The 12,262-nt window shown below is 31.6% G+C and overlaps 2 protein-coding genes across 4 annotated transcripts in view; one reads left to right on the top strand and one right to left on the bottom strand.

Annotated features, from left to right (window-relative positions):
- Positions 1–207: 207 nt before the first annotated feature.
- LOC130662411 (conserved oligomeric Golgi complex subunit 7-like) overlaps positions 208–12,262 on the bottom strand; it is a 37,915-nt gene continuing 25,860 nt past the window's right edge. Inside the window, exon 23 of one of the 3 annotated variants that reach the window (XM_057461280.1) lies at positions 208–392. In XM_057461280.1, the coding sequence (XP_057317263.1) occupies positions 350–392 (43 nt within the window). In that variant the 3' untranslated portion in view covers positions 208–349. Of the gene's footprint in view, positions 393–485; positions 568–3,431; positions 3,954–12,262 lie in introns of those variants that run through there. The other 2 variants (XM_057461279.1, XM_057461281.1) reach the window with 2 other exon arrangements.
- LOC130662412 (uncharacterized) lies at positions 6,229–7,715 on the top strand. Its single transcript, XM_057461282.1, has one exon. It carries the CDS (start codon positions 6,416–6,418, stop codon positions 7,007–7,009), a length of 594 nt encoding a protein of 197 aa, XP_057317265.1. The 5' UTR covers positions 6,229–6,415; the 3' UTR covers positions 7,010–7,715.

The raw sequence follows: 12,262 nt of genomic DNA on the forward strand, positions 1-12,262 counted from the left end.
GGTTTCAGATACAGAAGATTTCCTGCGAAATGAAACGGACAGGAAGAAGCTTTTGGGGATGAAGATAGTTTCTTAATTATCTTTGAAGGTAGCTTTTTTATGAAACGATTACCAGGATGTTTGCTTGCTACTATTACAATTCAAATTGAATACGACTTTTATAGTTATCGTTTCTAAACACTGAAATAACATCTTCCTATAAGAAGTAGCTGATCATTATTTTGTTGAGAAAACAAATAAGGGAAGATCATTTTTCCATAGAATATGTCATTACTTTCGGCTAATGTAAGCTGTGATAATAAGAACTAGTAAAAGTGGCATCTAGCGGTAGGTGAATGAATATCAACATTCAAATTGCAACGGTAGTATCCATACATGAAACACGATTTTTTCTAAATATTTGAGATTATTTTATTTAGATGGTAAATATTTACAGAATATTAATTTAGAATGAAAACAATAATAAGTCAGAAACATTGTGGTTCCATGTAATATTGAAATCAAAATGACCAACAATGATTATATTTATTAAACAATATATTTCGGAAATTTATTCCATCTTCAGGTCTAAAATATAAAAAACATATTCAGTAAAAACTGTTAAAAACATTAAAATAATAAAGTTTTTTTTATCATACATATCATACATAGCATCATACACTGTACACAAATCAGAAAAAAAAAAAAAAAAAAAAAAAAACTGATGGTAATTAAATCGTAATTACCCACGTCATAATTAAAATTTAACACTAAACAACAATAACAAAATACAATAAAACAATAATACAATAAAAACAGTAATACAAAAACAATAATACGATAAATATGAAGAGAGTAGGAAAAATGTAAAATATCAAAAATTTTCGAGGATTTAAAACGAGATAAACCCTCCACATGTGACACATAAGCGTAAGATAGCATGCCGTCTATTAACCATAACTTGTGGTCACCTTTGAGATACGAAAATGATGCACGTATGAACGGGAATTAAATATCTTTTTCAGTGGTACCTAAACGTCGCTCACGTTGGAAAAGCAAGTGACTAGAAATCGGGTTCAATGATGGGAGTCGGAACTAAAAAATTGAGATTGTTTTTGATTCTCTTCTTCAGACTTTTAATAATATAATATAAGGAGGTCTGTGAGCTTTATGTTGCAACAATGCTAACCTAATAAAATACTCTTGTTTTTCATTATTATTATCCGCGGTTTGTCACTGAGATTGATAGCAAAAACTCCCTTAACAGGAGAAGGGATGAATATCACTTAGGCAGAACATAGCTAGAAAAAAATTCCTTTTGATGCGTCAATGACATTTCCGAGTTGCATATGACGTCAGTATAACATACAATAAGTATATTAGTAAATAAGAAAGTAAACATAACATAAATAAGGTTGAATTGTCAGTTTTAATATTTCCTATTTATGTGAGTATTATTGCAATGGTTAACCATACACTTCTGATTGAACAAATACACAATTACTAAGTGTATTGAAAAAACTGATAAAACGCATAATTCCAATTGTTTGATTGACACAAAACGTGATTATTACAAGATAGTGATGGACAAATTTTGATTATAATATATACAAAAACAATGGTTACCACAGGCAACGTGGTGACAATGGGAAATATGATAAACAAATATATGAAAAATAAAGTGAAATGACATTGATGATGGAAAAAGCATTTGAGTGGCTATAGAAACATTGACAAACTTTCGTGTGGTAATGTTGGAAAACAAACAAATAAACCAACAAATAAAAATAATGTAACTAATTTCAAATTTCTTTTAGTCTTAGAAAGGAGAATGATAAAAGATAAATCTTCTGCATTTCGTGAGAATAAATAATTAGATGCCAATCATTAGTTTTGAAATAAAAAAACTTTCCTGCTTACTCTTTTGTTTTTTCATTCCGAACAAATTCATTTTTGGTCAATAGGTAAAAAATAAAAAGCTCTAAAAACAAAGCTGCACGAAATGGCGAGTTTGGAAAAATAAACATTTGGTGTTTGCAATGATTTCCCGCCATTTTTACACTTGTTGAATACCATTCTGGTGCAAAATGATTCCACTTTGAAAAGGAAAGATCCGATACAGAAATTGTTCCGAGACACCACCAATTGCTAAGTGCCAAAGTAATCTCTTGCTGAATTGAATAATCTGTTGATATTTGTAAAATAATTATCTTAGAGAAGATTGCCAAATTGTGAGTGAAGTTTGTCTCTTGTCTGCTTTAATTTTCTATCAGCTTGCCTTACCGTTAACAAAGATTTTCACTAAAAAAATATGTCACCTGACCAAAATTTAGTCACTTTTAACTGGCTAAAGTTATAAATAGCTGTAAACTTTAAAAATATAAATCATAACAGAGAAAATTTTTCTTTTCATATATAACTTCAACTAAAAAAATCAAACTGAAATTATCTGAACTTTATCTTAGAAAATCGATAATCCTTGTTAACAAGATATTAGTCTCCATTTAACCGACTACCATTTTTTGCTGGATATTTTTTACCATTTTCACTATTTACTTATTTTTCAATTCAATATCTATGAGGCCATAACCAATAAAGAGAACACGAAAAATAGTCTTGTATCAGTTTCTGCACTCATCTTCTTTCTAAATAACGTTTCAAGTCAGCGCAGCAGAGGAAAAGGACGAAGTAAAAAGACGAAAGAAGAGAAAATGTTGAAATGAAAGAATATGAACAAATAATAATAGATATTAACTGATTTATATAGCTTTTATTGTCCTTTTGTCCTTGTTTTTATTGTCCTTTTGTCCTGAATTGGAAATTCATTTTCGATTTGAAAATTATTCAGCAAAAGGTGGTTAAATTCAAAATTATGTCAAAGTGACTAAGTTTTATTGACGACATTTTTTAACGATAAGGTAGTGTGCTTTTGGCGTTTTTTTTGAAGATAATAAGAAAACTGTACGACTATTTCCGCGATAAATATTTCCTTTTCCATCTCTTAATAACGTCTGAACAAACAGAAAATATTTTGCAAATTACACTATGAATATATCATCATGATATCACATCTCTCAAGTTCAATTAAGCGGGGGATATTTAGATTTTTAAATTTTCCAATCCTTTCCAAGCAATGTCCATCTTTATATTAACAAGAAGCCCTGGGTGCTATAAGAATTTCCGCTCGCTACCAAAATATTTGATGACAACCTGCTAATTGACAAGTGACATTACATCTTACAACAAACGCAAACAAAACGAAACGTGTCATAATAAACTCACACTTTAAAAGAAACTGCGAACAAAAATTATAGCCTATCATTCATGGTTGAAAGTCTTCCGATTGAAACGTTTATGGTCTTAAACGGCATTTAGCTAGTTGAGAAAAAAGAAATTTTGATGCCACCATCATGTTCAGCATACTTTTTTATTAACTGTGCCAAATTTTGTGGAAAATAAAGTAGTTTTAATTTTTGAACCAATTTTGGCCTAAAATGACATTTAGGTAACAAAAAATCAGAGGAACGTGAAATCCCAGGGTCGATTTTTTCTCAAAAAATGCTCCAAAAGAAAAAACGACGGTTTTAAAGAATTTCCTACGCCTTCGGGCGCGGAAATTCAATAATACCCGTATTCTGTCTGTTTGTGCTGAATAGCAAACGCGATATGTTCTTGTCACCTTTGCTGAACACGTGGATTTTCTCACAGGCCTACGAGTTTTACTTTCACTATGCATTCTGCGTTTGTTTTAATGTTTTGCTTTTAGGACTTAATAATCTGTACAAGCAAGGGTGTTGTTTTGAACTCGTATGATTACCAGTAGCAGCTAAGAAAGAGTCTTTCATGAAGGTTCTCGAAGGGTACAAATTGAATGGAAAACAAAGTCTTATTGTTTGAAACATAGATTAGATCTGGCTTTACATTATATTGTGGTTATGTTCCGACCAGTCTTTCAAATCACCAACCACATGAGTCTAGAAGGTAGAAATAGAGTCTAGTTATCTATTTTTGTGTTTTTTTCGTCAACAGATGTCGTTGTTTCAGCAGCTTTTTACAGCATTTTCTTTGCAAACGGAAATTCGGAGTGATTTTATTAGAAACTAAGTTCTATTTAAAACTTGAACAACATTTTTTTTTCTTACACTTTTTATGGCTCCTTATTTTTAATAATCACTTTATTTTTTTCGTCAACACTAAAGGAGAACATCTTCGTTCCCAGGAACCTTTCTACTTTTACTTCACAAACAGATCATTGTCAAAATTAGGAGATATATAAGGTAGTAGCTGTAACATTTGAAAAATTTAAAGTGAGTACGAAGTTGCTAAAGAAGACTGGTTTTTGTTCGTTCAAGACATAGGGTCAAAAGTTGAAAATGTAATGCCTGACCACAGATATACATTCAAATTTTCCAAGAAAATTAGAAACAACGTTTAATTCTTCGTTTTACTCCATAATGAGCCCATAAAGCGATCATTTAATTTTCTCACTCCAATGCATTTCTATTTAAAGATTTCAAATATACTTTGGCGGCGCCTTTAAGTTATCGAGAGTCATCCAAAGTTAAGGAGTCTTCGTCTGCAACTTGAAAAAAGAACTGAAGTGGCCAACTTCACTTCTAAGAGTGCAACACAGAAATAGGCAAACATTAATAATATTCTGTTATCTACAATTTTTATAACCTTTTAATTTTAAATCTGTCATTGATTTATAAATTATAACTGTAGCTCATATTCAACGCCACAACTGGCTGTTTATACTTTTCTAACCGAGCCTCGTTGATTCATTCAAAATGTTTAAGTGTATATTTCTACTTATAAAACTGTACGCCATAAAGTCAAATTAATTCAATGATATTGCAAAAATGGAATTGGTTACGAGGGGCGAATTCACTACCGACTATTTTTCCATACCACAATTCTTTTTAAAAAAAGTTGAGCAATCAAGATTTATGACCAATAGATGCATGTCCGTACTTAGGTTTTTCTTTGATGTTGTTCAGACTCTTAAGGGTCACGACGTCATATCATTATACTAAGAACTAACTAAGAACATGGGTAAAAAATCAAGAAATTGCTTATCTTGCAATTAATTTTTTTTTTTCAAAAATAAAATGTCTTGAAATTAAAAGTGGACAACGTAAGGAACGCCTAAAGCTTTATTAGAATCCGGTTTGTCATGAAATAAACGTGTTTTAAAACATGACTTAACCCCTAGCTGCCAACGGCGACGGTTGTCGCATGAACCAATAAGGTATTGTAAAATAATCGCTTACAACATGATTAGGTCTTTGTAATTCACACCTAAAATTTTATAACTACTAAGGCTGGTTTCTACTAAATGTAAATTGATTAAATTTATCGCTAAAAAAGTAGGATTTAATCCTGCTTTTGGACTTGATCGACATCAAGGAGGATCGATTCGCTGGGTTGACGAAACCACGGTGAGCGGGGAGAGAGAAGGAAATGATTCCCTTTTTTTTCTTAGATAGCTTTAAAAAAAACTATTTTCTCTATTCTTAGATTTTGAAAATTTTCTAAGGCAGTCCGACCAGGTGGAGCCTATACTTTGTCACTATATTTGCCCTCGTCCTTCGAAACCAATTCGTTGGCCCTGATTCGAACGATCGGGCTTTAAATTATAGAGAAAAAAAATCACTTTTGTGTTTTTTATTTGAGACTTCCCAAGCATTTTAAACACTGCCTTAAGGCATCATTTTTCGCCTTTTGCACAGCTTGACATCACGTATGGAATTTATGAAAGAAAACGAAAACCTCTCTTATTTCTTACGTGATAAGGATTGTTATTAAAAAAACGTTAGACCACGACAAACAATTTTTTTTCTGTGTAGCTACATTAATTGTCAAAGTTAATTTATTCTAATTATTTTATTATTCTTATCGATGCATAATTAATTTGTTTTATATTTTTCAAATCGAGACACGTTTTAGGGCTGTGAATGTTTACGTGGATTCTAACATAATTGTTTGCAATAATATTTCCTACGTTTCACTATAACATGCATTTATGTCAATAACGAAATACTTTGACAGACATAAACTCTTTCAACTATTTTTCTTCTAATCCTTACATAAACAATTGCACAAAGAGATTTTTACTTTTTCGTAATTAAATTATGCATAACAAATGGAAACAGTAATTTTATCATCAAGTCATAAATTACCACAAATAGCTTATGATAATGAATAGCTATTTGCTAATGATACTCTGCTAGCTATAAAATCAAGAACAACATGTAACTAGAAACACTTTGCATCGACAGCTCAGTAGAATAACATAGTTGATTCATGACGTTTTACATAACAGTTTGGCACAGAAGAAAAACTTAGTAAACATCGCATGCTTGTATGGTTATATGGCTTAAAACGTTTACCAACTCTATAGTTTTTCTTGAATTAATTTAAATGTACAAAAGCTATGAATATGTATCAGACACCAACAGTTGCTGTGTTTGCGATATTTATGATATGTTTGTTGTACACTGTAGTCGCAGAGAAAACGATAACAAAACGAAAAGGAGATTTTTGCGATACGTTGCCTTTTAACCAAACAATTAGCGCTGATGGCTGTGAGACCAAATATATGGAGAATAATTTATGTTATGGTCAATGCAATTCGAAGTATACGCCAGGTTTTAAAACTGGTTATATAAAATGTGCAGCATGTCGGCCCACGAATCCCACGGTTAGAAAAATAACGTTGAAATGTAAATATGGAACTAAGAAAGTGTTAGATGTTCAGTATTTTGAATTCTGTCAATGTTTACATCGATCGTGCCGGAAGATCAACAAAGTCAACGCACTCTCTCACTTATTATCTATACGGCGTGGCCAAGCGCCAGGTAAAAGATTAAAAGGGAGAAGAGCATCCAAAAGGCGACGTCGTTGTCGAAAAAAGCGCGGGAAAAAAAAGAAAACATGTTTGGAAAGATGGCGGCAAGATAAGAAGCGAGAAAAACGCAGGAGAAATAAAAATCGAAATGAACTTCTTGAAGACGGACAAATTTTATGAGGATTTTACTCATGCAATTTTATGCTTGAACACTTCATTTGAAAAACCGCATCTTTGAATTTTTCTTCCGTTGTTATTAGCAACACAAAATGATCTGTGCTCACTAATAAAGATGTTAAGCATAAACAAAGTTAAGAATCAGAACAGTGACTCTACCTAAAATGTCTTTCACTAAACTTTATTTATTTATTTGAAATACCTCATTGGCTTTTTTTACGCCGATTTTTCGTGGTCATATTTTTTGAAGCTTGCAATCAAAGTCTCATAGGCGAGCATATGACGTTTTTAAGCCAGTAAAAAGGATCGCAATTAAAGTTTCAATATAAGATTTCGTACTATATATTAGAAATTTTTTGGAAGTAAAAACTTGCTTTTTGAATTTCAATGTTCCCCTCTTTGGTGTGATATCAGAGTGTGTTTCTTAACGAATCCATTAAAAAAATATTTAAGTACATTTTGCGCTTTTGTCTTCCCTTCCGCATTAAGTACGCTGTCAGAACATCCCTTTTTCAGGGTCATATAGAGCGGTTATTTTTTTGGAATATTTTTTTGTTTATTTTAGGAATTATTTATTTCATTGTTTATACAGGATTGATAGACTTCATTATTTTAAAAATTAATAACTAAAAAAGTATGTTAACAATATTGTGACAATATTATTGTGTAGTATTTAATAATGGGATAAAATATAAAATGTTTACCTTAATTTTATCTGTAATTTTATTCCCTTATCTTTCTGGGTCAGTCTGAATATCTCGTTGTACTGAGATAAAAGGTTTATTTGCATCCTACAAAGTGTTCATAGACCAACATGTTAATCAGTGTAGCCATGTTTTACTAAAAGAAACTTCTTGAGTAACAGTGTACATACCTTCAGTTATGAGTTTAGATTCCAACAATGTCTTAAAAATCTTGGCTTTCACATTAATCAAGAGCCTTTCATGTAGCAAGAGTTAAAAATGAGCCAGAGCTTAAATATAACATAGTTCTTTAGTTTTTATAGTTCCCTTTCCTCCCTCAACAGCGTTCTTACCTGACCCTTTGGGGGGCAATAAGCGGCAAGTACCAAAGCAACCATTAGCTAAATCTTTTTTTCCCTCTAAACCTAGCACTAGATGAAAAAAATAGCGTTTTCCATTTAGCAAGAAATTAGACTGAATGTAGTTTTCAGATTTTATTAAATATTACTATTTTCTACTTAAATAAAAGTATGCATTTATAAATTTTGTACAAATTTAACCCCTCTCACTATCTTGTTGTTGTCGCATTAAAGAAAAAAGATATACGTTTGTTTTTAAACAATTTTTAGCCTAAGGTAAATGACATCTTTTTTGTACAATCTCAGTTGAACAGTTACTTTAAAATGTCAAGGTCGAAATAGTGAACAGATATTGTATGTTTCTTTGTTTAATATCAAGATAAGGCCAAGAGTGAATGAAACTGACATTCAACAAATGAACGTCTGTTTTATTATGTAATCTATTCATTGTTGGTTGCTACTTTTGAATTGCTTTGTAAGAAATAAACGCGTTTGTAGATTTTCAGAAACTCCATACCCGAACCATTTTAGAATATCTATCAAGGGAGCTACCCATTAAATGTGAAATGAGCAATAAACGGTTTTAAATTTTTATTATAAAATTTACGAGTTTTAAGCGTCTTGGCGACATCAATTAACTTCTGAAGCACCTCCGCGCCTAAAGACTTAAGTGTTACGTGCACAAAACCGACGGCTTCAACTGTAGCAACTCGTGTAAAATTAACATTTTTACATGGAATCCTATACTAGGAGCTCCTAAAATACAGAGTACGGATTAAAACCCTCCTAACACAGGTAAAGCAGCGAAAAAGGTTGCTACGGCGTTGCTATGCAGAAAATAATTTGGTTGGTCCGGGAAGGGCTTTAACGCTATATTCAAACCTAGTATAATCAAGAATTTATCCTTTTTATTGAAGCCTTTAAAAATGTTTGTGTCATTTAGACGCCATAAAAATGTTTTACGAATTGTCGAGATTTTGAAGGTAGTTTCGCTTTAAACAGGAAAATGCTAATTGAAAATTTGGTGTTTAGTGATAAGCACGTGAATTTGATGTTCAGTGATATGCACGTGAATTTGATGTTCAGTGATATGCACGTGAATTTGATGCTCAGTGATATGCACCTGAATTTGATGCTCAGTGATATGCACGTGAATTTGATGTCTGAAAACACGTAGAAGACACTAATAGGGGTGGAATATCATATTTTCCTTCTTCTGTGCAAATTGATTGAGTTGAATAAAAAATATGTAAATTACGAGTAAAATGGAAATGAGAAGATAGTAAATTTCAAAATTCTAAGCAACAGCTTTGCAATTAAAACAATTTTTTACATTAACTACTTGATCAACTTTCGTCTTTTATGTTAAGAGTATTTCATGTTGGATTTTAACTCATTTTCAAGAATATTGTAGCGGTATATGAATAGGTAGCTATGCGCACGGGGGTTCATATTTATGCATACCATTGCATTTCGCCATTGAATCTAAAGGATTAGCATTTTAAGGCCAGTTGTCGCGATAAATGCTCAGGATTTTATAGAAAATATCATTTTTATTCAAGAGATGTTTGTATCATTTGCCATTAGTCAACACATTAGCTCCTCCAACAACATATTAATTATAATTGTCATCAGAAGTTTCAAAACCACAACTCCTCCCTGCGCCGTTTAAAAAGAAATTCTCCAAGAGAGATAATTGTTCGAACTATTAGAGATTTGTTAAAAAAAGTATTTTTAAAACAGGTCGTACAATTCACATTTTTTTTAATAGAAACCTATTACCAAGTTTAAAATGTATATCACAGGTATAATAAAATATTTCCAAAATATCGCTACACCACAAGCAATGATATTTAATAAACGGATATACTAAAACGTCTTCGTTTCTTTATTATAAATGTTAAGTGTTGTGCTGTATTGTTAAAGTATTAATTTTCACAAATCACTTTTGTATATTTGTACTACATGAAACATTTTGCAAGTTCAAGATAATACCACGGGATAATACCTATTTATTTCAAATAACGGAGCAACATTGTAGAACTACTGTACAAAACAGGCTACTGGCAACCTTAGGTATAGGGAAAAATTACACACGAACAAGAATCTGAAATCTTGTGTGAAAATCAGTGTGTTATTCCCTCTTGCTTTCCCCATCGTACATTGAACAATCAAATTATTAAAACATGAGCGAAGAGGCTAGAAGACCTCTTTTACTTTGTTTTATCTCATTTCGCGATTAGTTTCAAAATTAATTTCTGCTTAAAATAAGAAGGACTAATTCGTATGCATACATAGGACAAAATGTGACGGGGGCTAAAAGATGTGCTGTATAATAAAATTGTTGTTACTTTTTACTTCTTAGAACTGTTTCAGAAAAACTTAATAGATTGTGTATACAACCAAATCATGTGCAGTGAAGTCAGAAAAACACAGTCTTGTCGTTCAACCGTTCGGGTAGAAGGTGCGTCTTTCTTTAAGTTCGTGCTAGAGGATAGTTTTTTAAAACAAAAATGAACTTAAACCTAGAATTTGTTGAGCTCAATGCTAGCTTAAAATTTAGGTGGACATAGTTTGTGTTAGTAATTGCTCATTTTGCGTGTTCTACTAAAAAAACAGTCCAACTCCCCCTCTGCCCCCTGCCCTACCTCCCGCACCAAAGCCACGTTACCTTCTGGGATCTGTTTGCTTTTGTAATAAAGAAAAATTATCGATTAGCAGAACGCCTTTTTTAACGCACAGTTGTTTTTAAAACCAGAGGTTCGGTGAGAAAAATTCGAGTTAGTTATAATTATAGGTTGATGCAATTAATTATAAATCTTTTAAAATAACGCGAGTTGTAAATACTAACAACACACATCACTAGGCACTGCATACCACAAGCAGAAAAATATAAAAAACAACATGTTTAAGGGATTAAAAGGACCCCGTGATAGCATAAAAAAAACAGTTCGGTGGCAAGGAGATAAGCTGCATCGTAATTTTAAAGAAATGAGTTGTGGTTACTGAACTAAAATTACGTTGTAGTTCGAGAAGAATCGGAGTGAAATGTTAAAATGTTCTCCTAGTATTCTTGCTTGCTTAGGGATGTTCTCTTTTTGCAATTGTTATTTTTTAAGGCCATCTTTTGATCAAGTTTATATGGAGTTAAATTTACTTACAATTTTATCTGTAATTTTAACAAATCTCGCAGTTTTCCAATGAAATTGGCGAAATTAAGTAATGGATGGATTAAGTCGAATATTTAACATGTATTTTTGCCTCATAAAAAGATTGACATTCTACTGTGAAAATTAAAGTGATGAAAAAAAATTCAAAGTTTATCATTTCTTGAACATGATAGTTTAGTAGGCGACGTTTCGGGAGATCCTTCTGCCATCATCGGATTATGGGAGAAGGATCTCCCGAAACGTCGCCTACTAAACTATCATATTCAAGAAATGATAAAATTTCCACAGTAATATGAATACTGAACAGACAAACCGAAATAATATCTTCAATAAAAAAAAATTGAGTCGCTATTTTTATTAAAAAATTTTTTAAAATAGAAAATCCGTAAAAATATATTCCCGCAATACCTTAAAAATCTAGTTCCTTTTTTCACTTTCAAATTCTGTGAAAAATTATGAAAACTTGACAATCTGCAAGTTTCTGTCTACACGATACGTAAAGATTCCGCACTGATAATAATAAAAACATTCAGTCTAGTCGCGCCTTCTCATGAGCAATATTTGTGAAAAAAAACGTGTAGTTTATATGCTAAATTTTTGGAAATATTTCTTTTTAAGGTAAAGACACGTTAAAACACTATAATTTTCCACTATTCAGTGTCCTTGAGTAGAATTTTGATTGGAGTACTTTAAAATGCTACTAATCATGTTTAGTATATTTGAAATTTTTGGAACAAAATCCTTTACTAAGGCGAGGTATCCAAAAAATAAATAAAAAAAGAAAAATTTTTCATGTGAATAGGTCACCCTGATTACTCGGAGGGCGGGATAAATTATTGTTTAGTCAGCGTAATTTTGATTTACCAAAATAGATTATTATGAGGTAATATTTGCTCATCTCGGAAATGTATCTTGGCTAAATCAAATACACTGAAAACCAATTTAGTCAAAACCCCAGTTACCGCAGTAATGTTTTCATATAAACACCCCACAAATGTTCCAACTAATCAAAACGTCAATCAAAAACGTCAACCGATCAATCAA

Source organism: Hydractinia symbiolongicarpus, chromosome 10 (genome assembly GCF_029227915.1).
Source record: "Hydractinia symbiolongicarpus strain clone_291-10 chromosome 10, HSymV2.1, whole genome shotgun sequence".
In the NCBI taxonomy this organism is placed as follows: domain Eukaryota; kingdom Metazoa; phylum Cnidaria; class Hydrozoa; order Anthoathecata; family Hydractiniidae; genus Hydractinia; species Hydractinia symbiolongicarpus.

What these genes read in the sequence shown, in the direction of transcription:
- LOC130662412 (XM_057461282.1), top strand. Translation starts at nt 6,416, where the DNA reads ATGAATATGTATCAGACACCAACAGTTGCTGTGTTTGCGATATTTATG.